Genomic DNA, 24,169 nt, shown 5'->3' on the forward strand with positions numbered 1-24,169 from the left:
CCACCCCCCACTGTCCCTCCCCTATTTCCCCCCAACTGACCCCAGTGTGTAGTGCTCCCCTCCCTGTGTCCATGTGTTCTCATTGTTCAACACCCGCCTATGAGTGAGAACATGCTGAGCTGGTTTTTAAATGATAAGACAGATTTCCTTGAATTTAAAGGGACTGGACTCACTTCTATGTTCAAGGGACTTAGGAATGCTACCACCTTCATCTTAAGTTTTCAGGGCTAAGTGCGTATGAGATGGCTGGGACGAGACCTAAGCACAGGCGTATTATCTATGAAGCCGAGAGAGAAACCCACAAATGTACTGTTGAAAGTCCCACCGGATTGATGCGTGAGCGAGGGTTAACAATACAGTACAAGCTTTTATTTCATTTCAGATTTTTGAAGTCACTTGTTTTGTGCCCATTCTTCATGAATCCAAACCTTACTTATTGGGGGTTCTTTTGAGGGTGATGCCACTTTGATCAAGCTCCGTAAAACCCAGTGGCCAAAGCTCAGAGACCATGACGGGGCTGTCTTCTCTGAAGTTTCTGGGACCAAGAAACGGGTTAGGGAATGGGAGAAAGATGCAGTTGTGATGCCAGCCACTGGAATCAGGGCCTCAGACCCCAGGCTCTGTTGCCTCTTAGAAGGTCACATTTACAATAAGGAGACAGTTTATACCCTGAACATGTGGGATCACCCAAGAGGATCATCATAAAATTACCCACCAACTGAAAGACAGAGCCACAAGTCAAGTTGGGGACATGGCAGGCTGAGATGCAATGAGTTGGAAGGAAACCAGACTTAGCCCTGGCAGCCTGGAGGTCTATTCTAACTCCAGAGCTAAGCTGTATATGACCAGGGAGTTAATTGCCCTGGATGTGTTGGGGGGCAACTTCCTGAGTTTATAAGTTACATACAACTACCCAGAAACTAGCCAAATGTGTGTGATTTTTCAACCCAGTGAGGGTAAATATTTGGTGACTCCATTTAATATTGGGTTGGTTGTCTTCTCATTATTACATTGTAGGAGTTTGTTACATATCCTGGATATCTGTTCTTTGTCAGAAATATGGTTTGCAAATATTTTATCCAGGTCCTCGCCTTGCCTTTTTATTTTCTTAACAGTTTCTCCTTATGAATAGAAGTTTTAAACTTTGATGCAGTCTAATTTACCTTCTTTTTCTTTTATAGTTGTTACTTTTGAGTGCTGCTTAAGAAAACTTAGCCTCCTCCTAGTTCACAAAGATATTTTGCTCTATTTTCTTCTAAAAGCCTTATAGTTTTAATGCCAGAGTTAGGTCTGTTGTTTTATTCAAATTGTTGTGAAGCATTTGAGGTAAGGGTCGAGGTATATTATTTTTCAGTGGAATATCCAGTTGTTCCAGCACCATTCCTGGGATAAACTACTTGGTTAGGATACACTGATCTTGTTTATACATTCCTGAATTCTATTTGACGATCTTTTGTTAAGGTTTTTCGTGTCTATGTCAGGGTTTCTCACCCTCACAACCGCTGACACTTTGGGCCTGACAATCCTTTGTCATGGGGCTGTCCTGGGCACCCTCTGGTATTTGGCAGCACACCTGGCCTCTACTCACTGATGCCAGCTGCATTCTCCCACAAAGGGTGACAACCAGAAATGTCTCCAAACATTTCCCCAGGCAGCAAAATCAACCCCAGCTGAGAACCATTGGTCATGTTCATGAGAGATATTTGCTCTTTAGTTAGAGTCTTGCTCTGCTGCCCAGGCTGGAGTGCAGTGGCACAATCTCGGCTCACTAAAACTTCTGTCTCCTGAGTTGAAGCAATTCTTCTGCCTCAGCCTCCCGAGTAGCTGGGATGACAGGCGCCCACCACCACACGGGGCTAATTTTTTAGTAGAGACAGGTTTCACCATGTTGGCCAGGCTGGTGTTGAACTCCTGGCCTCAAGTGATCACTCATCTCGGCCTCCCAAATGCTGGGATTACAGGCATGAGCCACTACGCCCGAGCTGATCTGTAATTTTTATTTATTTCTCCCTCTCTATTTCTTTTCCTGTTTTGTTTTTGGCAATCTCTTTATCAGGTTTTGCAGTTAGGCTTTTGCTAGCCGCCTCTATTCTCTTATGTTTTCTAGGGTTGGGTTGTTTTTTTCCTTCAGTGCTTGATAGAATTCATCTTTCCCACATGTGCCTGCAGGCTGCCTGGGCCAGCTTTGGTTTTCATCTTTCTCATTCTGTCCCTTTCATTTTCCTGTCTCCAGCGAAGCTACCTGGAGCTGGCATGTTCTTTATGGGCAGATTTTTGATAAGGGGTCAATTCTTTAATAGATACAGGGCTTTTAATACTTTCATATTGGTCATTTTGGTAAGGTATATTTTTTCAAGCAATTTGTATATATTTTTTCTAAGTTGAATTTATTCACGTGAAAGTTATTCCTCATATTCTCTTATTATCCTTTTCATGTCTATAGTCTCTGCAGTGATAATATCTGTCTTATTCCTAACAATGCAAATTTCTGTGTGTTTTAAATTTTTTCCTTGACTGATTTGTTGGCTTTTCTTAAGACTACCTTTTAACTTTGTTTTCTATCATTTCTTTTCTGTTTCACTGATTTATTATTTTCTGTTTCCATTCTTATTTTGGTTTGCTTTTTCTCATCCATGTTAATATGCATATCTATAGTTTATTCATTTTCACTGCTAGCTAGTTGAATATTCCACAATTTATTTATAAATTCTCTTGTCAAACAACGTTTTTGTTGTTATTGGGGCTTTTTTTGACACCATTAAAAACTGATGCTATAAACAGTCTTATATATCCCAGTACAAATGTACAAGAGGTTTTTTAATGTACATACTATGTTTCATTTAGTTTAAGATACACTTTTTTACATTTTAATATCTCTGAAATCAGAATATGTATTAAAATTAATGACATATAATTAACAGCTTTTTATTCCTTGATGATACATTTTTAAATGGCACATCTTATAATCAATGAAGTGTCAGATTTTGATGAAATATTATAAATAAGAGCAGAGTTGCCAGCTGTTCGGTATTTTCATCTTTCTGTTTACCAGGTTACTTTTTATAGTGACTGTATTAGTTGTTGTTCCCTGATCGTGCATGGGGCCTCCTGTTGTCTGACATCCTCACCAATATTTAATATCATTGATTTTTTGCCAATATGGGTAGATGCAAAATGGTTTCTTATTATTTTATTTTGCCTTTCTCTCTTTACTAATGAAGTTGAATATTTTTTCAATTGCTTAGGGAAAAAATATTATTCTATTGTGAAGTGTCTGTTTTGTCTTTGCCTATTTTTCCATTGGGTTACTGGTCTTTCTCAAATTAATTTACGGGGGTTTTTAAAACCAGTTTTAAATAGCCATAGTAACCCTTCGTCTGGGTTATAAATACATTTTTCTAATTTGTGGCTTGCCTCCTCTCTTTATGGAATTTTTCGATGATCAGAAATTATTATGTTAAAAATAATTGAAATTATCAAACTTTTATTTAATAGTGCTTGTCTTTGGGAATATTGTAAAGATATCCTTTCCTATGCAGCATCATGCAAATATCAACTATTTCATCTTTAAAGATTGTTTTAAAGTTTTACCTTTTGCATTTAAGTTTTTAGATTATCTAGAGTTGATTTGTAGGTATGATAAGGAAAAGGTATCCAATTTTGGTTTTAAAAATAATGGTAACTAATTGTCTCAGCATAGTTTATTGCAGTTTGTAAAATTTTGTGTTTTTTTGTGTATGTCCACTGACAGACAGTCTCACCTCACTGTTTTTCACATTTCCATATATGTGAGGGTCTCTTTTTGGGTTCCTTATTCTTTTCCACTAGTCCATTTTTGTTCATTTCTGGAGCAGTGACCTGCCTTTCTTCTCGCTTTGATGGTAAGTCTTGATATCTGATAGGGCAGATCCCTGGCTACATCGACCTTTGTAGATCTACCTTTCTCCAAATGGCAGTCTCACTGATCCTGCCATCTGCCTAGGTTTGACATATCCTCTCCCCGTCACACACACACAGAGGCTGCTGTTGTCTGGCAGGCAGAGAACCGCACGGTGAGCTGAGAATCAGCATTGCAGGCTGTGGGCATGTCCTCTAGGAAGGACCTGAGACTCCATCCTTAGGTCCAGATGGGATCAGGGTTGTTGAGCCCATTTTGCAGATGAGGAAACTAAGAAGAGGTAAGTGACTAGCTCGGTTCTCAGTGCTGGGCTGTGGTGGAGCTGGCCTTGGGCACGGGTCGGCTGCCTGTTTCCACTGCAGAATTGCTGACCTTTAAATAGAACGGTGTTTCTCATGATCTCAGGACTTCATTTACTCAAATGAGTTTCGCCACCACGCTTCAGAAGGGTTTTTTTAGCCTAGGCTGGCAGTTTCACTGTTAATCAGTCTCATGCTCAGCCCTACCCAGCCCTGTCGGACCTGCTTTTCAAGCATCGAAAGCTTCGTCCCTTGCTCTTTCTTCCCAAGTACCTTCTCATATTTTTTTACACTTAAAAAATTATTTTTATGCTTCTAAAACTCCCCAAGATTCCTAAGTGTATTTATTGGTAAGTATTATCTCTCTCTTTGTCTAGATGTCTGGAAATGCTAAATCTGGTGTTTGCTCCTTTTTTCCCCGCTCGTGAGACCTGGTTGACCGCGACCTATAGCTTCTCAGACACCTCTCCTTCCCTGTCTCTCTCTACAAGCAGAGAAGAAGGAAAGGCCACACTAGGACCTGGCAGGAGAGCTGCAATTACTGAAGCTAATGCTTTGTCTCTCTCTAAAGTTCAAGTTCATTAGTGAAACTTCCTTTATCTTGTCTTCCTAGTTTCTGGTTTCTGATGAGCTGGTACTTATTTTACAATCAAGAGTAAAAATGTTAAATTATAATAGTAACTAGCATCATTAACTTTTTAAAGAAAGCTAACAGCACGTAAGCGCCATGAGGGCAGAGACTTTTCTGGCTGTTTTTCTCATTGCCGTGACTTTGATGCCTAGACCAATACCTGGCCCATGGTCAATGCTATATAAATATTTGGTGGATAAATAAAAAATAAACTGTATTAGGTGATTCCTACATGCCAGGCAATGTACTAAGGGCTTTCTATGTGTCTTCTTTCTTAGCTCTCATAATAATCTGATGCAGTAGACATTGCAATGCCTGTTTTACAGATAAGGAAACTGAGGCTAGAGAAGTTGGTGACTTATCTAAGTCACAGACTTTGTAAGTGATCAAGCTAGATTAGAACCCATGTCTGTGGGATGCCAAGGAACATTCTCTTAGCCCCCATGTCAGAAATGACAGAAATGCCTCTGTCATTGAAGGTACATAGATACGAGATGCTGCCTTATGCAAGTCTGAGAATCATCACTGCTTCTTTCACTCATTGGCAGGGGTAGGGAGGTGTCATTAAGTATCTTTTCCCCAGAACTCCTAAGAAAAGACAACCCAGTTATAAAATGAGCAAAGGATCTGGATAGACATTTTTCCAAAGAAAAAGCATAAATGGCCAATATGCACATAGAAAGATGCTCAATATTGTTAGCCATTAGAGAAATGCAAATCAAAACCACAATGAGATAGTACTTCACACCCACTACATTGACTGTAATCCAAAGGACAGACAATAACAACTCTTAGGAAGGCTGGGGAAAATGAAACCCTCATACATTGCTAGTGGGAATGTCAAATGGTACATTCAGTTTGGGAAACAGTTTGGCAATTCCTCAAGTTTAAGCCTGGTGTGATCATACAACCCAGCTATTCCACTCATAGGTATATATGAGAATAGGACACATATATCCACGCATGAATATGTGTGCATGAATTGTGCATGAATTTTCATTGTATTATGAATAATACTACTATCAAAATGGGAAGAGCTCAGATGTCCATCAGCTATTGAAGAGATGCAACATATGTGGTCTACCTATGCCATGGAATATTATTCAGCCTTAAGAAGCAAGGATGTTCCGATATGTGTTACAGCATAGATAAACCTCGAAAGCATTATGATAAGCAAAAGAAGCCAGAAACAAAAGGCCACATGTCACGTGATTCAATTTATGGGACATGTCCACAATGGATAAATCCAGAGAAAGAAAGTAGATGAGTGGCTGGCAGGAGCCAGGTTGAAGGGATTCATGAGGAGTGTGACTAACAGGTGTGGGACTTCTTTTGGGGGTGAGGAAAATGTTCTGGAATTTGGTGATGGTTGCACAATTTGGTGAATATGCAAAATCCACTGAATTGAGCACTTTAAAAGGGTAAAGTGTATGGTATGTAAATTGTATCTCAATAAAGCTGTTATTTAAAAAATTAGTAAATTGCAGAGAGAGGAGAGAGAATCTCAGCCTAGCAGGAAGGGCTGCGGTTAGAAGAGAACGGGACTAAACGGTCAGACACCTGAGCCCTCTTTTAGACTCGACTGAGGGAGCCTGACTCTCTCTCTCTGGAGAGCCCTGCCCCTCTTCACCTCTGTTTCCTTTTTTGCATTGTGGCAGGTGTGGACAAGCTGTTTAGGCAGCTTTGGATTCTTATGTGCCTACCCATTTAAGAGGACAGTTTCACTGTTCTTGCCTAAGTGTAAGGTCTGCTATACAGCAGGGAATAACAGAAGACAGGGAATGCAAGGCTCCTCGCTCCATTAAACAACAACAACAGCAAAAACAAAGAGCCAAAGAACCCCAAACAAAATCGACACCAGGGAGAACAACCTTGTTCTAATTGCCTGGCGTCGCTGATGAGCTGTTGGAGACTTCTGTGGAGAGGCTGCGTTGGTTTTCTAAGTAGGAACACAGGATAATGGCCGTGGTGTGCGCATCTTGAGCCTGGGTTTTCCCTTTAATGCTGGACTCTCAGACCAGGTCCGGTGACAGTGGCTCTCCAGACCCCTGATGTGCAGTGTGTGGCTAATGGCTCTTCTAATGAGAGATTTACGACCTGGGCTTTCGGATGCTGCAGCAACCTCATTTGTCCAGCTCACGGCGGAGGCTGTAATCATCTCTGCGGGCTCCAGCTCCAGGCTCCAGACATTCTGCTCTGGCCAATTCAGCTGAACAGACGAGAAACAAGCCCCACAGTCCCACAAACGAGTCACATTGCTGCTGGGGAAGGAGAGAAAATCCATCCTGACATTTTATGAAAATATTTTTGTGTCTTGTTTACATAATGAATCTGTTAACAGAAAAACCTGAGTTGACAAGTTCTTTGGTCTCATCGCAGTGTGTGGCAAAGTGGGTCAAGTGCGCCTCCAGATCCCCTTTGCAGGAAGTTTAAAAGACGTTCTATTTTTCCTCCTGGTGGGTTGCTTGTTCATCAGCCCTGAACTAAAAAGCAAATAATTCATCCTTGCCCATCCTACAGAAAGTTGCCTGGCTAATGGGTCTGGTAATTGGGACCCTGTTGCAGCATAGATCTCCCTTAGGGGGAAGCTGGGGTGGTGATTGGGAGTGGCGTCTCTTTCTGGCCACTGTTGTCCACAGAAGCGTCCCATTTTTCTACCACCCACCTGCAAGGGCAGAAATGGTCTCCTCTGAAATCAAACCACACTATGACTTTCAAGACTATGTAATAATGATTCTCGTTTGGTGAGCTTGACAAAGGAGGGGGTACATAGTGATGAAAACGATGGCGTTTTCCACTAAATGAGGCAAGCTAAAAGGGAGACTGCCTGCCTCTCACATGTCCCCCAGCTCTTGTAGGACAAGCCCTCTTGGCAGAGCTAGACTGTGCCCTGGGGGACCATGCAGGTCTGTGCTCGCCTTGCCTTGCAGATGAGGAAGGGGCTGGCCCAAAGGAGGGGCTGGCATGGCTGACCATCCAGGAGGGATCCGGAGCCCAATGTGCTTGCTGTGTCCTATTAAGGCACCCAAAATGGGGACAAAATTGTCATCTTTCAACTTCTCCCAGTGCTCCTTCTTGCCGTCCAAGCCCTGGCTTTCTGCTTAGGTGAGGCTCCGCATTCCCTGGTCTTCCCAGCAGGAATCCTGTCCCCTCTACCCAGGCCTCAGTTCTCCCTGACCTGGGCTGCCTCCCAGCTCTGGAATCTTTTGAGAGGAGAGTGCCTTGTCTTCCTGTCACTCTGACGTCCACAGTGAAGGTGTTTGGGTTGCACAACAGAGACTCCCTGTGTCTAACTGCTTACATCCATCAAGGTCTGAAAACAAGACCCTCATTCCTTTCTCCTCCTCCCTCTGTGCATGCTGTCATGAAGGAAGGAAGGAATGTGTTTTAAAAGATGGTTTTAAGTACCACCAAAGTTACCTGTCCATGTATCTACCTCTTTGCCACCCCCACTCACCTCTCAAAACAAAAACTAGTTTGTGCTAAGAAAATATTATGTAATAAGATCAAGACAGAACCATAGAATGAAAGGCTAAAGACAGTTCTTAAGAAGGAATTGAAATCGGGGACTTGGATACATGTTTGTACAACCTGTTCATTGCAGCATTATTTGCAATAGATAAGAAGGGACTAGTGTCCACTGATGGATGTATGGATATGGACATTGGAGTATATGCATTCAATGGCATATCATCCTTGAAGGAAATTCTGACACATGCTACCACACAGTTGAATCTTGAAGACATACTAAGTGAAATAAGCCATAAAAAGGCAAATACTGTATGATTCCATTTGTATGAGGTTCGTAGAATATGCAAATTTGTGGGAATAGAAAGTAGAATGGTGGTTTTAAGGGCTGGGGGAAGGTGGGAATGGGGAGTTGGCGTTTAATGGGGAGATGGCGTTTAATGGGGAGAGTGTTTCCATTTTGCAAGTTAGAATTCTGGAGATGGATGATGGTAACACTTGCACCTTAGGAAAGTACTTAATACTGCACACTTAGAAATGATGAACATGGTACATTTTATGTGAATTTCACCACGAGTTTTAAAAAGTGAGACAATTCATGAGAGATGGTCAGATCCACATTGCATGGAAAAATACCTTCATGTGGCTCATTTCCTCATTAGGCTGTGGGTTCTTCCAAGACAGGGATTCCTGTGTTCCCATCATCTTTGCTATCTCAGCACCCAACTCAGGCCCTCAAACGTGCTATCTTCACTGTCAATGTTTGCTGCCCTGAGAGAGTGGCATGATGACATTGATGCGGTACCCATGAGCGGGGTGCTTTCACAAGCATTATTTATTTGGTTGTCGTCATTATCTTTGAGGCTGGTGCCCCGATCCGTCACCAGGAGAGACCCACACTGCAGCCACAGGGAAGACAAAGCTGGAACACCTCACCCTGGCTGCCAAGGGCCAGAGGACCGTGTTTCAGACTCCAGGGGTCTTCAGATTCAGCTAGAGCCCAAGTGACTGCAACATTCAGTAGAATAGGCTTTTAAAATGTCTTTATTATAAACCATAATTTTCTGAGAAACGAAAATTACGTGTAAAACTGTGGCCAATAGCACACTCTATTTTTCAAGGGCCCATTCTGTGACAGCACTGTGCAAAGCCCGTGAAAACCTTTCTTTGCCTCATTTAATAATTCCCAGCCCGACAAAGCCAATACAAGCCTGTCTCTCACAGAGGAACAGAGGCCGGGAGGTTACTTGGCTCATCCAAGGTTAGCCAGCATTAAAATGTGGTGGCACCAACTGTCACACTGGACTATACATCAAAACTCAGACTGTTCCACTTTTACCTTTTCCTAATCATGTACAGTGATTATTCATATTGCAAACTCTCAGCTTTCGGCTTATTGGAGGGATGACACCTGGCAAGAGACTTAAATGAAACTCAATCTTCTCATCTGCAAAATGAGAGTACTCATAGCATCCTCCTCACAGGTCGTTTCTTCCGTTAAAGGAGATAACACCTGTACAGCACTTAGCAGGTATGTGGCTCACAATAAACCTGCAGTGTATCTAGCCATTATGATGTGACAGAGACACTGATCAGATGAAAGGGCCTTGGGATTGTCCAGTGAAATTTACATTGGCCTTGTGTTTGTAAAACTGCTTACAAAGCCACTGTGCATGTATGTAATGACTCGGGCATCATCCCAGGAGGTAAAAGTGGTCTCCTTATAAAATGGTGTATTTCATTGGAAATGCAACAAGTTATGCAATTTCTCACATCTCTCCTTTCATTTTGACCGTGGGGAATGGATCATAAACCTGAAGTTATGATTCATCTGTGCCAGTGTCTTTTTTTTTTTTTTTTTTGAGATGGAGTTTCACTTTTTTGCCCAGGCTGGAGTGCAATTGCGCGATCTCGGCTCACTGCAGCCTCTGCCTCCCGGGTTCAAGTGATTCTCCTGCCTCAGCTTCCTGAGTAGCTGGAATTACAGGCATGTGTCACCACACCTGGCTAATTTTGTATTTTTAGTAGAGACTGGGTTTCTTCATGTTGGTCAAGCGGGTCGAGAACTCCTGACCTTAGGTGATCTGCCCACCTCAGCTTCCCAAAGTGCTGGGATAACAGGTGTGAGCCGCCGTGCCTGCCCACTGGTGCCATCTTTAGCACAGGCTTTTGAGTTTGATTCAATAACTTCTCCAACTCATTATCTACTTCTCTTAAAAAATCAGTTTTACTGTTTTTAAACTGCGTTATTAACTATAAGCCACCTTAAATTTGGTTGGGTATAAATTATTTTTAAAATGCTTATTATAGTTTAGTGTCAAAGATATTTCACTAAATTGTCTGAAAACCAATCATTCTTATAAGAACTTGCATAGTAAACTGTTATATTGCTCAATTTTCTATATAAACTGTTTATAAAAATAAAAAAGGTAGCAAGTAGACTAATCACCAGTGTGATGTTACCTGGATATATTTTAATAAGAAAATTTTTAAATAATTCTCATGCAAACCTGTTTTATTCATTAAAGAAGCCTCAGGTGTAAACATTGAAGAGATAATTGCTGCTAACAAGCAGTGTCACAGATGGACCTGCACGCCCTTCCCCTGGTTGCCCTGTAAACATTCCAGTGACTTCATCACACAGAGTTTTGAGGTTCTTGGCCGAGGCTGGAAGGTGGAAGGCTGACTCATTCCGAGCATAAACTGTGGCCATTTTTTCTTTCGTTTAGCCAGATATATCCTTTTCATTAAAAGACCTTTGAAACTGAGTAAAATGGCCTTGAAACCTCAGTGGAATATGCTCAGACTGTCTGGGAAAGGTATGTTCTAATTTTTTTCCCACAGATGTTACCCTTATTAAGATATAAAGTAATCTGTTCATTCAGTCCACACTCATTGTCTTCTGGGCCCAGTACTGTGTGAGGCCCCAGGGAAAGGAGATGAATCACGTGTCTCTAAAGACCTGGGCCAACTTGGAGAGATAGTCATGAACAGATAATTCCACAAAGCCATAAAAAGGATGCACAGCAACGCCTGTCAGGGGGGCACTGGTGTGGGCTGGCTGAACTGTGTTCCGTAAAAGATGTGTTCCAGGCCTAACCCCCAACGCCTGTGAATGTGACCTTATTGGAATAAGGGCCATTTGGATAAGGGCCTTTGTAGATGTCATTGAGTTAAGATGAGGTCACACTGGAGTAGGGTGGGCCTTACATTCCAATGACTGGTGTCTTTATAAAGGAGAGAGATTTGGAGGTACATCCAGGGAATATGGCCATGTGCAGGTGCAGGCAGAGATTAGAGAGGGGCTGCCCCAAGCCAAGGGACACAGAGGATACCAGCAACCAAGGGACACTGGGAGGGGCAAGGAAGTGTCCTCCCCTAGAGCCTTCAGAGGGAGCCCCGTCTCGATACCTGGATTTCTGGCCTCTGGCCTCCAGAACTGGGAGGGAGTAAATCCCTGGTGTATCCAACTGCTCCCTTTGTGGTCACTTTTCATGACAGCCCTGAGAATTAATGCAGGCACCAATCCAGCTTAAGGGCTATGTTGGGTAGTGGCAGATTAGGAAGTCCTTCTAAGAGAAGAGATCTTGAGTCACATCACAGGTGAAGAGTTAGGAGTTAGCCCAGTGGGAAAAAAGCGAAGACAGCACTCATGGTCAGCCAAGGCAGCTGCCCGTGGGAAGCAGGCTGGTTTTAAGGATTTCTAACCTGGGCTTCTTGAACTGCCAGGGTACCCCTACATGTGTGCTTTGATTTTGTACCTTTTATCAGGCCCCTTTCTTGGGGAGAAATGTGTCCCTTGCATTTGAGTTTTCGAAGGAGCATGTGGCCTTTATGGTCACAAACTGGCAACATCAAGAAGGTTTGGCAGGACTGGCTGGGAGATGAGGCTAGTTTGGTCACCAGCCTGATTGTGACCTTGCTGACATCAGCAGAGCAGGGAGGTGAATTGATGCAATGGAGGAAAGCCTTTGTCTCAGGAAAAAACCGGCCTTGGCTTTCAGTTAGATGTTGGAAGTGAAGGTGAGGCAGTGGTGCTGAGTGGAGCCTCTGTTTCCAGTGAGGGCAATGGGAAGGGGGAGGATGTTGTCTCAGATGTGGTCAGACCTTGGTTTTTGCTTGGCCACTGGCCAAGGTGATGACACAGGAGGAAGAAGGGAGGGAGAGCTATGGGGGGCAGGATTGGTTTCCTTTTGCAAAAGCTATTTGAAGCAACTTGGAGGCAGCTGGCTCTGAGGCGGTGCTCACAGAGGAGATCTGGCCTTTGCTTGGTTGGTTTGGTCCATCAGATTTGGGAAGAGGGCACAATGGCAGGACAGAGAAATGTCAAGGAGAAAACCCACAAAAGAAAGACACAGTAGCCAAGAGGAAAAAGACAGTAAAGAGACCAGAAGTCAAAGACGAGAAGACTTCCCAGAGAAACTGGGTATTCAGTAGTGTTAAGTCTCACCGAATGATGAGCTGAATGTAAATCTGGAGTGATTCTCTCTGAGAAACATCTGCTTTAAAGTATTAACAAAGGGTATTGTTAAAAGGCTGGTGAAAATTCAGACTAAACCTTGACTTCCATAAGACTAGAAATAAGGCATTTAAAAATCCAAGAAGTGAGAATTTGAGTGCCCCTTCCCTGCCTCTGCTGCTCATGATGCAGGCAGGAGAAGAATAAGCATAACCACCAAAGAGACTGAAGGCCTGGGCATTTGTCATTTGCACATTTCTTCGGTGGATTGATTGACGAGGCGATACATGATGGTGCTTATCTACTACTTTTGTAGAGATAAATCAAGCAGTATGGGCCAACAGATGGGAATTGGACGTGATTTTTTAACCATATTCTGTGATTCACCCAATATTCTACTTGCTATTTTCCAAAGAGGCTGGATTGTTCTACTTTTATACTTTATCTTAAGCCATTCCTGCCTTTCCCTTTGCCTGCAGCTTGGGCTGTGCCGCTGTGCCTCTCCACTGTGTTCACCTTTGCCTAAATCCATCCCCTCTGACAAGGCCATGTCAAGTGTCCCCTCCCTCCCACCAACTTTTCCCGGTTCCCTTTGCTGGAAGGGCTCTGTCTGCGGCTTATCAAGGCCCGGGCTAGCCAAGCCATGACTTTCTCTTAGAGTACCTGGAAAAAGAGAGCATCTCTCCCACCTTATCTCTCAGCCCAGGGCCTCACACACCCTGAGCACCGCATAAATTCCTGCTAGGTTGACTTCCGTTGCTGAAGCACAGACCATCCTCCAGGGAGGAAACATGGATTCCGGAAGGTCTTGGCTCAGGGCCTTGTGGTGTGCTCACTCATGGGGGTTGTGGCCTTCTCTGGAAGGGGCTCAAGTCGGGCAATGGTTTTGGATGTGTGGTTCAGGCTGATGGAGACAGCAGTGGGTACAGTGCTTCCAGTCATCTTAGGAGAGAAGAGCTCTTGACACGTACTAGTGAGTGCACACCTTCCCTGGGCACAGAGGGCCGGCGTGCTGGGCAGCTAACACAGTGAGTCATAGACCAAGAATGATTTTGGGTGGTTGACTAGGCTGGTTTTTAATTTCAAAATAAAAGCATGCTGATTCTCATGACCTTTTTTGTTTTTCATTTTTCTATGATGGTTTTATTCAAATTGAAGCCACTGGCGAGAAGCCTCATTGAGATTCCCATGCCCACAGACTAGGTGTGTTTTCCTAAAAGTCATGGGGTGGTTTTCAAACCAGTCCTCTTCTGGTGCTTCAGACTCACCACCTTAAGTTCTCTTAGATCAGCATATACTCCTGGGCTTGAGCTCTGCCAGATGTCCTGGAATGCTTGCTAAAGCACAGGGCTGAGCCGCCTCAAACCTCCTCATTTGCTAGGTCTGCGGGTCAGTAGGTGAGACACAAGAATGTGAATTTCTAACAAGTGCCCTCATCATGTGGATGCTGCTGGTCTGGGGGCCACATTTTGGGAGCCCTTGCTGTTGAACAGCAATGCGAGGTAGGGCCCTGTCTTGGGTCAAGTTTCCAAGAGGCAGAGCCTGAGGACCTACATACATTTTATAAATGTTGCTGTCATATGGTTCATAGGCTTTTTTCTTCTTCTTTTTTTTTTTTTTTAACAAATCTTATTTTATTCAGTCAGCAGTCTGATCACACATGGGCCAACAACACTCAAATAATAAACATAATCAGATGTGAAAGATTGGTCTTCAAATATGATAACCAATGATGCCGTGCTTGCCTATGATCTCTCCGATGTAAAACCACGTCCACACCTCTGTGGCCGCCAAACCATTCAGCACAGCTTTCTCAACTGTGAGCTGTTAGAAGCTGAGTCTGAGCACTAGTGACTGTCTTTGTTCAGGCTCTGAATAGCTCTAGGAATCTCAGCAGGGGTGGGAGGAACCAGCTCAGCCTTGGGGTGGTACCAAAATGTGGCCGATTGAGGCTTTGATTAAGTCACAGCAGTGTTTACCAGCACCGGGGTCTTCTCCACAAGGTTATGGACAAACTGGGTCATGGTTCTGGGACGGAAAGTCTGTTGCCCCAGCTTTTTCCTTTTGATAAACATAGCATTGTAAGCACATTCTCATGTTGTTATATAGACTTTATAGTCATTATTTTAAAGGCCCTACACTACATCTAATACATCTACCTCCATCTCCCCAACTAGTCTATGGTGGGCAGAATAATAACCCCCTAACAAAGATGTTCATGTCTTAATCCCTGGAGCTTGTAAGTATGTTATCTTACTTGGCCAAAGGAACTTGGCAAATGTGATTAATAACCTTGAGACGGGGAGATTAGCCTCAATTCTCCAGGTGGACTCAATCTAATCCAAGCGTCCTTACAAGAGGGAGGAAGAAGGGTCAGAGTCAGATAAGGAGATGTGATATTGGAAGCAGAAGTTTGAGTGATTCAGGGCTGTGAGGCAAGGAATGCATGTAGCCTCTACAAGCTGAAAAAGGCAAGGAAGAGAATTCTCCTCTGCAGCTTTCAGAAAGGAACCCAGCCCTGCCACCACCTTGATTTTAGCCCAGTGAGGCCAGGTTGGACCTCCGACCTCTAGACCTGGAGAATAACACCCTTGGGTTACGTAAGCGCTGAATTTGTGGTAGACCTGGAGAATAACACCCTTGGGTTACGTAAGCACTGAATTTGTGGTCATTTGTTGCAGTGGCCACAGGCAGCTCATGCTCAGCCTTTGTGTGCCTGATCATGGCAGTCCCTCTGCCTTCCTGATAGAGATGAGGCACCTCCCCAGAGCTAGTGTTTACTGGATGGTGTTATATTCTGAGCATTGCACTAAGGGATGGTTATGTTATTTAATTTCTTTCAGTAACCCTCTGAAGTAGGTACCCTCATTGTCTACATGTCGTGGTGGGAAACCAAAGGATGCTGAGTAACTTGCTCAAAGCCACAGGAGTAACCAGAACTGGGATTCAGGTGCTGGAACTCTGTGGTGTGATTCCAGTGGCTTCCTGACCACTGATGCCACAGTAATGGCAACCAGTTGGGTCTTGGGGAGGGCTGCCTCGATCCTGCTCATTACCAATCATAACTGGTATCATTTATCAAAAATGAACCCCACACCCCACTCTGCCCAAGTGCCTTCCATACTGTACTCTCATTGCACCGATGACAAGGCAGCATTTTTGCAGGAGGTGTTATTGCCTGCCTTTTATGAAAGAAGCAACTCAGAGTATGCAGCCCATCCACTGAGGTCAGCCTGAGGATGCAGGTTGCAGGCCCAGACCTGTCTGACCTCAGCCTGTGCTGACTCCAAAGTTCTTAACCACACCTGGAGCCACATGACCAGAGCAGGTGATTTCTGTCTTCATCAGCTTTATTGTCAGTTCATCACGATGCATCATCTCTGCACAGGAATCCATGAGACCTTTCAGGCCTTATATTTGTACTTCACGAAAAGTAATCTGTGCACATCATCTTAGATAACCGCCTCTGTCACTCAGTAGCAGTCATAGATGGAGGCACGGCCCCACATCTGAATTAGAGCTGATGGGGCTCACTGTCGCCCAAGGACAAGATGAGACATAGCCAAGCTTTGGACAGGTCAGTGATAGCCCTTGAAATTCCCTCGAGCCATGTCCTGACCCCTTTGCAAATCTGCCAGATTTGAAAATATGAAAGCACATTATTTTCCTCATAAAATGCTTTAAGTTACATCCATGCAGTGCTTGAGGGTGGGGATGTGTTCTGAGAAACATGGTTGGGGGTTTTGTTGGTGTGTGAACCTTGTAGAACGTACAAACCCAGAAGGTACAGCCGCCTACGCACCTAGGCCGTATGGTATGGCCTCTTGTTCCCAGGCTACTACAAACATGTATAGCATGCACTGTGCTGAATACTGTGGGTAATAATTGTAACACAATGGTAACTACTTGTGCATCTGAACATATCTGAACATAAACAGGGTACAGTAAAAATAGAGGCTAAAAGATAGACAATGGTGTACCTGTAAAGGACGATTACTATGAATGGAGCCTGCAGGACTGGAAGTTGCTCTGGACGAGTGAGTGAGTGGTGAGTGAATATGGAGGCCCAGGACAGCATTGTCTACTACTGCAGACTACAAGCATTGCACACTTAGGCTACACTACACTTATTTAAATAATTACACTATGATGTTCTGATGGCTACAGCATCACTAGGTGAAAGAATTTTTCAGCTCTATTATCTTATTGGACCACTCATATACGCAGTCCTTCATTGACCGAAAGGTTGTATGCAGTACGTGACTGTATATCTAAAATTCTGATAAACCTTTTTGATGAGCTGATAAAGGCAGGATTCTAGTTTAGGGAACTATTTTCATAAATCTCTTCTTTCTCATCACCTGCACTAGGAGTTGGGGAGCCATTCATTACAGCCCCTTGAAAAATCACCTTCCCTGGAGTATTTCCATTGCAGAGGCAGAGTGGTAACCCTGGGCTGCAGAAACTGGGTCTCTTCCTGGGCTTGCTTCCTACTTCCATGTTCATACCATCTCCCTGTGTTTGGTTCATGTTTCTACATTAGCAACCTGATAAAGGTCACTGCTAGAGACTGTGGGGGCTGTGTCTGCATGAGGCCCTGGCAAACTGCAGTGCTGCTGAGTTGCATCTAAGAGAAAGCTGCTGTGCAGGCCTCCATGAGGCACTCAGGGCAGGTGTGGTGGATGAGGAATTCAGGTGAAGAGTGGATCTGTAGATGTGTCCAGTGTTATTAAGCCAGTGATTGGGGGATCCAGGACTAGAACCCCATTTCTCCAGTGTTTAGTCTACTGCTCTGTGCAGTTGGACCTAACAATATCCTTAGGTATCTCTGTGGCAGACACTCACAGAAAGGCACATGTGGGGGATTTTACATAAAATATCTCATGATGTTATCACTAAATTATCCTCAGAGAGTCTAAAACAGTTTTGTATCAGTTTCTGAGTCACCCATGACCCTGCCGGTAATGTTCGCATTAAGAGGCTGAATGAAGGTCAGTTTCTATTTCAGCCATTCTTACCTGTAGTGATGCTGGGAAATGTATAGATGGGAAATCTCTTCTGCTGAGCACAAACTCGGGACACTGGCAAATATGATAGGGCTAAAATTATGCAATTATGACTGAGTCTAAGGAACATAAGGGATTGTATGGAAGAAGAAATCTTGCAGCTGAATAAACTAAGTAATAAAGAACCCAGAGAGGTTAAATGGAGGGAATGGAATAAATGAGAGAAATGTGTAAGATTTTTGTCATAGTTAGACTATCTGGATTTACTATTGGCTGATAGAATATGTGAGTAGGTGACATTAAATTTCATATAGAGTTATATATTTCATTTTATCCTTTTATATACTGAAAAGTAGCAATATTATCTCCTTTTGCCTAGGATTACGGGACAACTACCACAGTACAAGCGATCAAATTGCCCTTAAAAATCTCCAGTCTGATGTTACAGAGGCGAAATCTGACTTCACCAAGGTAACATACATTTCTAACTTCTAAAACAATCAGCAAAATGCACCCATCCATAAAACATAATCACTGGCCTACTTGTGATGTGATTGCATTTTATTTTATTTAGTCAAAAATTGAATTAATGCAGCAGACAATCTAACCATCAATGACTAGGACCTGTTACGTGAAAGCATACACTGCAGCTTTAATTCTTTTATCAACTTCAAAAACAATTTGTAAGTTTGCAGTCTCTTAGAATATGGCAATTCCTCTCAATTTTCAACAAAATTTGTCCTCTGGAGAGAGAGGGGGAGAGAGAGAGAGGGAGAATCGTGCCATACAGCATTTTCAAGATGCGAAAGAGGTTCTCTGAAATCTAACAAGCTGGTATAGGTTGTTAGAACTGCAAAAAGTGTCAGTGGTCTGAAATAGGGAAGAAAATTAGAGGTCATATTTATAAAACGAAATATTTCAGATTCTAGGAACAAAAGAGCTTGGTGCACAGTGGTTAATATTGTCAGCGTGTCATACACCAGGCTCTGACTAATGACTGATTCAGTTAACCCTTCCCATAGCCCCATGAGACAGGTACTGCTCTTATATTAATACCTAGAAATGAGAAAACTACAGCTTCAGTAGGTGACTTGCCCCAAATCTCACAGCTCGTATAACCTGCCTGGCTCTGAAGCTTTTGTTCTTAGCTTACTCTAAAGGACTGTCATGGTAGAAGCCTCTTTTGAATTAACGAGATTTACAGTATGGACTTTCTCACCTTAAAAAACTGTCCAAGATGTTACAGTTTACAAGGCATCTGCTGTCTGTCACAGATGGAGATTTCGCTGCCCATTTTTATAGTTCTAAGAGAGAGTGGAATTATAAGAATTGATCTCTCATAACAGATTAAAGTAGCAAAGATATCTGTTAAAATATTTTTTTTACCCAAAATGCTTGTGTTAGGTATTACTTTGATTTAGGTCTGCGTTTAATAAAGCTCTACATTTCCTTCAGAGACTCGGTGCCTGAAATCCCACAAGAGGGAGAAAGGATGTTATTTGGGTTCCTGAGATTTAGTCATCAATATTTAAAGCCCTTTCTATGTGAAAGCACCAAGCTCACTGTCTCAAGATGTAAAGATGCATGGCTATAATCAATCTGTTCCCTGGAAGCAGGAGCCAGAGCCCTGGGTTTGGGGAGGAAAAGGAGTGGAAAGAGCAGTGCGTCATTCAGAGCTGTCCTTGGGTGTACATGCCAGTGAGGAGGAGAGAGATTGAGTCAGGGAAGGGTGTGGGGATGAAACTGCTGCATTCCACTGCTACTCTTTTTTAAGAAAGATGTCAACTGAGGATCTTTGTCACCTGTTTTTCCCATTGAGCTGGCAAATTTCAGCATTTTCCTGTTGATTTCAAAAATTAATCAGAGTTTTGTCACTAATGTTGATGTTGATGTTTGTGGCTAAACATTAGTCACTAATGTTGAATGTTGATGAGATGACATTCACTCATTCCCAGCAACACACCCCTTGTGGCTATGTGGCTGTATCCTTGTAATATACACACACACACACACACACACACACACACTCTCTCTCTCTCTCTCTCTCTCTCTCTCTCTTTCTCTTTCTCTCTTTCTCGGTCATTATCTGTGACTGAGTTCAATGTCTCTGGAAATTATACCTCCTGACAACCTGCTCTGGAATAATCTGGATCATCTAATTTGGTCAGAATGTGACTCAAATTTCCCCCCTAACTTGGAACATTTAGAGCTTGTCCCTGGGTATGCGCTAGAAGGCTGCCATGAGAGGATGAAATACGCCAGGGACTGCCCTGCTGTCCTGCCACCGTGGCTGCCGTAAGTCACCACCTCTCCTCCAGGGCCCACACAAGATTGATCACTTGTCCATCCAAAATGCATTCAAGCCGTAGCAGTGATAAGAAGTCACCTTTTCTGGCAAATGATTGTTTAAAAGGAGTAAATATGGAACAGAGTTATCTTCTTTAAAACTTTTTTTGAAAATTTCCTTTTAATAAAAGTAATAGCGACCCTATGCAGAAACAGGAAAATACAGAAATGTATAAATAAGAAAATATTTATCTATCCATTTTCCCCATGGATTTTAACATAGGACTGTGATGCATATTAACTTTGATAGCTGTCTTGTATTATTCTCTTATAATATCCCATCACAAGCAATTCCTCATGTCAATTAATTTATTTGTAATTTGTATTTTTAATTTCTACAGAATATAAGATGCAGTTGTGCAAGCACGATTTACTTACCCACTCCACCTTATAAAAAATACAGTGATTCTTGGTGGTTGTCAGAGAATGAGGAAAAGGGACTGGGAAGTTAGTATTTAATGGGTATAGAGTTTCAGTTTTACAAGAGGAAAAGAGTTCTTGAAATAAATCGTGGTGATGGTCGTTCAACATTATGAATGCGTTTTATATGCTAAGTTGTACACTTAAAATGGCTAAGATAGTAAATTTTATTTAATGTGTATTTCACCGCAATTTAAAAATTGGGGGAAAAATAAATTCTTTCTGGCTTTTCTCTGCTCTATATCAGGATGCATGGAGTTCTTTATTTTTAGTAACTGCATGGAAAGGCAAAAGTTTCCCAATGGAGAGTGAGAAAAGCTCAGATTTTTCCATTTGCCTTAAAACTGCCTTCTCCTGTTGCTACATACCAGAGTGAGTTCATACACTGGAAAATGCCCTTCCATTCAGGATGAAATGCCACTAGGTCAACAGATTACCTAGTGATGGTGGCTCCAGATCAACTCAGTGGAGGAAGGCAGTTTTGCAGCAAATGCACAGGACTGCAGAGTCTTCTGTGTGAAGCTGCAGCCAGAGAATCCTCGGGCAAATAAAGGTTGCAGAGCAGCAATGGGGAAAAATACACGTTTCAAGGTAGAGATCGGCGGAGAGGCTTATTCTTGGGAGAAATAAATTGCTACAGGGATGGAGGCATCCTCACTCCAGTGGCTTAAGAGCTGATTCCTCTGATCATCTGCCACTTGTCTCTTTCTGACTTCAATTTATGGAATTATGCCCTTCTTAGAAATACCTCTTAAGGCATAAACATGAAGTGAAAAACAATCAATAAAAGCACAAAACTATGAAAGCAGTTACCAGCACTACAAAATCATCTTTGAAACATTTAAGAGATATCAATATCTTAAAGCAGCATCTATGAGAAAGAAAGTGTAAAAAATTTGTTGTGTGGTGATGGTTAGGAAAGGGACAGTTTACTCCCAAAGCAAGACACAAAACCCAGCTATGCATCTGACCCCTCTCCCACTCGAACATTCCACTGAAAATATGAGATGATTTTCTTCTTCCTTTTAAATCAAATCTTAATTTTATTTCAGATGAAAGAAATCTCTTTGTAAAGACATGTTTAGTTAATCCAGTAGAAAGAAAGATGGAATGTCACTGTGAAACAGCTTAATTTGAGAAGATATTGGGTGTAAAATATGTAATTACTTTTTAAAGAAAATTTGCCCAGCTTTAAAAGTAGTAGACTGATTGAACTGAGGAACATTAAATAACCCCCATTTCATTCCCTCCTTGGCCCAGAAGAGGGATGGAACACAAAGTGATGTGTTAGGGGCTGAATCACATCTGCCCAACCCCCACTAAATTGATATGGTGAAGTCCTGTCCTCTACTTTCTCAAACTGTGCCTGCATTTGGAGGTAGGACCTTTAAAGAAGTGATTACGGTTAAGCGAGGTCATTGGGGTGGGTCCTAATCCAGTCCAACTGGTGTCCTTATAAGAAGAAAAGATTAGGACCCAGACATGGGGCAGAGGACAGATGGAAGACTGTGAAGATGTAGGAAGAAGGTGGCTGTCTACAAGCCAAGGAGTGGCCTCAGAAGAAACCAGCCCTGTGACACTTTCGTCTTAGACTTCCAGCTCCTAGAGCTGAGAAAATTAGTTCAGTTGTTTAAGTCATGCAGTGTATGGTACTTTGGTGCTATGGTAGTCCTGGCAAACTCATACAGATTTTGAAGAGGTTAGACCTTATCTTCAATTATTGAATGGGTCTCACTGAGAGAAGGGGTTTGATACACAGAAGAATGTGCTGTAGAGGAAAGAGCAAAGGGCCCTCCAGTGTTTCCTTTTCCATTTCTCCCAGTTTTGGGGACTCTTGTCAAAGCTGAGACTACACACTGGAAAAATGCAGCCTTTGGCACATAGTAGGTGCCCAAATAAATATGTGGGATGCACAGTTAAAGAGTTTGACCATGACTGTGTGTTATTAGTAATAGAATTGCACCTTAAAAAAATTACGTGACTTCTACATTTCTATCAGCGAAATTTCAATGTATTGGATATATAATGACTCATTTCTATTTGTGTAATTCAGGCAAACTGAAATGTATTCCACTGTAAATTCCACTGAAATATGGTATCCCTTTGATGTGAACACCCCTCACTCCTTTGTAGATTGGATTATGTCACATATCCACTCATTTCTGCTGGGTCATGGGAAGAGTATGTACCCTAGAATTACATCACACATTGTATTCTGAGAGGGCAAATCGATTTTTCTTTGGAACTGGGCATTCGTCAGCATTTGTCCCTCAGGAGCAGTGTCACCTTGACATCCTGAGTGATTCCAGGGCTTCAGAAATAAGTTCAAGTTCATGCTGTTCATCAGTCCTCTTCCCTCATCCATTCACATCTGATAGAGTAAAAAAATCATGGCTACACTTGCTAGGACCTACTTAGTGAAACAGTGACTAGTTCCTCTTTTTTTTTTTAATACTTTAAGTTCTGGGGTACATGTGCAGGCCTTGCAGGATTGTTACATAGGTCCATACATGCTTTGGTGGTTTGCTGCCTCCATCCCCTCATCACCTACATCAGGCATTTCTCCCAATGTTATTCCTCCCCAATCTCCCCACCCCCTGCTACCCCTTCCTTAGCCCCCCAACAGACCCCAATGTGTGATGTTCCCCTTTTGTGTCCATGTGTTCTCATTTTTCAACACCCACCTATGAGTGAGAACATGCAGTGTTTAGTTTTCTGTTTTTGTGTCAGTTTGCTGAGAATGATGGTTTCCAGATTCATCTATGTCCCTGTAAAGGACATGAACTCATCCTTTTTTTATGGCTGCTTAGTATTCCATGGTGTATATGTGCCACATTTTCTTTATCCGGTCTATCATTGATGGGCATTTGGGTTGGTTCTAGGTCTTTGCTATTGTAAGTAAACAATGTGGCAATGAACATACATGTGCATGTGTATTTATAATAGAATGATTATAATCCTTTGGGTATATACTCAGTAATGGAATTGCTGGATCAAATGGTATTTCTATTTCTAGATCCTTGAGGAATCGCCACACTGTCTTCCACAATGGTTGAACTAATTTACACTCCCCATGGTGGCTAATTCCTTATCCCGTACTCTGGGCTTCTAGGTTCTTCTGGAGGGACGCACAAGCCTGCAGCACAGCCTGGAGGCATCCCTCAGCATGCAGGGCCCTGGGCTCTGGCTAGGGCTTCATCCTTGTTGAAGGATGTATTTCCCATCCTTGTTGTTCCAGGATGAGATGTCATTCACTCATTCCCAGCAACATACCCCTTGTGGATACCAAGCTCAAGGCTGTCATGGTGCCCTGAGCCTGGAAAAGAGGTACTCTCTTGATACTGGAGACCACAGTACGAGGAAGCCTGGAGGCCCCACAAGAACCACCCCTGTTTTCTCCTTGCTCAGCAGCTGTGGAGACCAAGGCCCTGTCCAAGGTCCTGTAGCCAGTATGGGAATCCTGGCTCACACTAGACCCCAGGTGGCCTGAGTCCTTCCCACCATATCCATGCAGAAGAATCACCTGGGAGCTAGTGAAAGATACAGATTCTAGGCTTTATCCCCATAGATCCTGATACATCAGGGTCCAAGGAAGGAGAGGTCTAGAAATCTGCATTTTTAACATGTGCTCCCCACCAACAC

General features: G+C 42.9%; 1 protein-coding gene and 1 pseudogene across 2 annotated transcripts in view; one reads left to right on the top strand and one right to left on the bottom strand.

Moving 5' to 3' along the window:
- The window catches only part of CUNH10orf90 (chromosome unknown C10orf90 homolog), a 239,439-nt gene that overhangs the window by 134,723 nt on the left and 80,547 nt on the right, over positions 1-24,169 (top strand). For both annotated transcript variants that reach the window (XM_017537895.2, XM_017537896.2), the window contains exon 3: positions 18,141-18,232. In XM_017537895.2, coding sequence (XP_017393384.1) covers positions 18,141-18,232 — 92 coding nt within the window. The remainder of the gene's footprint in view (positions 1-18,140; positions 18,233-24,169) is intronic.
- LOC108310710 lies at positions 14,469-14,779 on the bottom strand (annotated as a pseudogene).

Source organism: Cebus imitator, unplaced genomic scaffold (assembly GCF_001604975.1).
Source record: "Cebus imitator isolate Cc_AM_T3 unplaced genomic scaffold, Cebus_imitator-1.0 Scaffold107, whole genome shotgun sequence".
In the NCBI taxonomy this organism is placed as follows: domain Eukaryota; kingdom Metazoa; phylum Chordata; class Mammalia; order Primates; family Cebidae; genus Cebus; species Cebus imitator.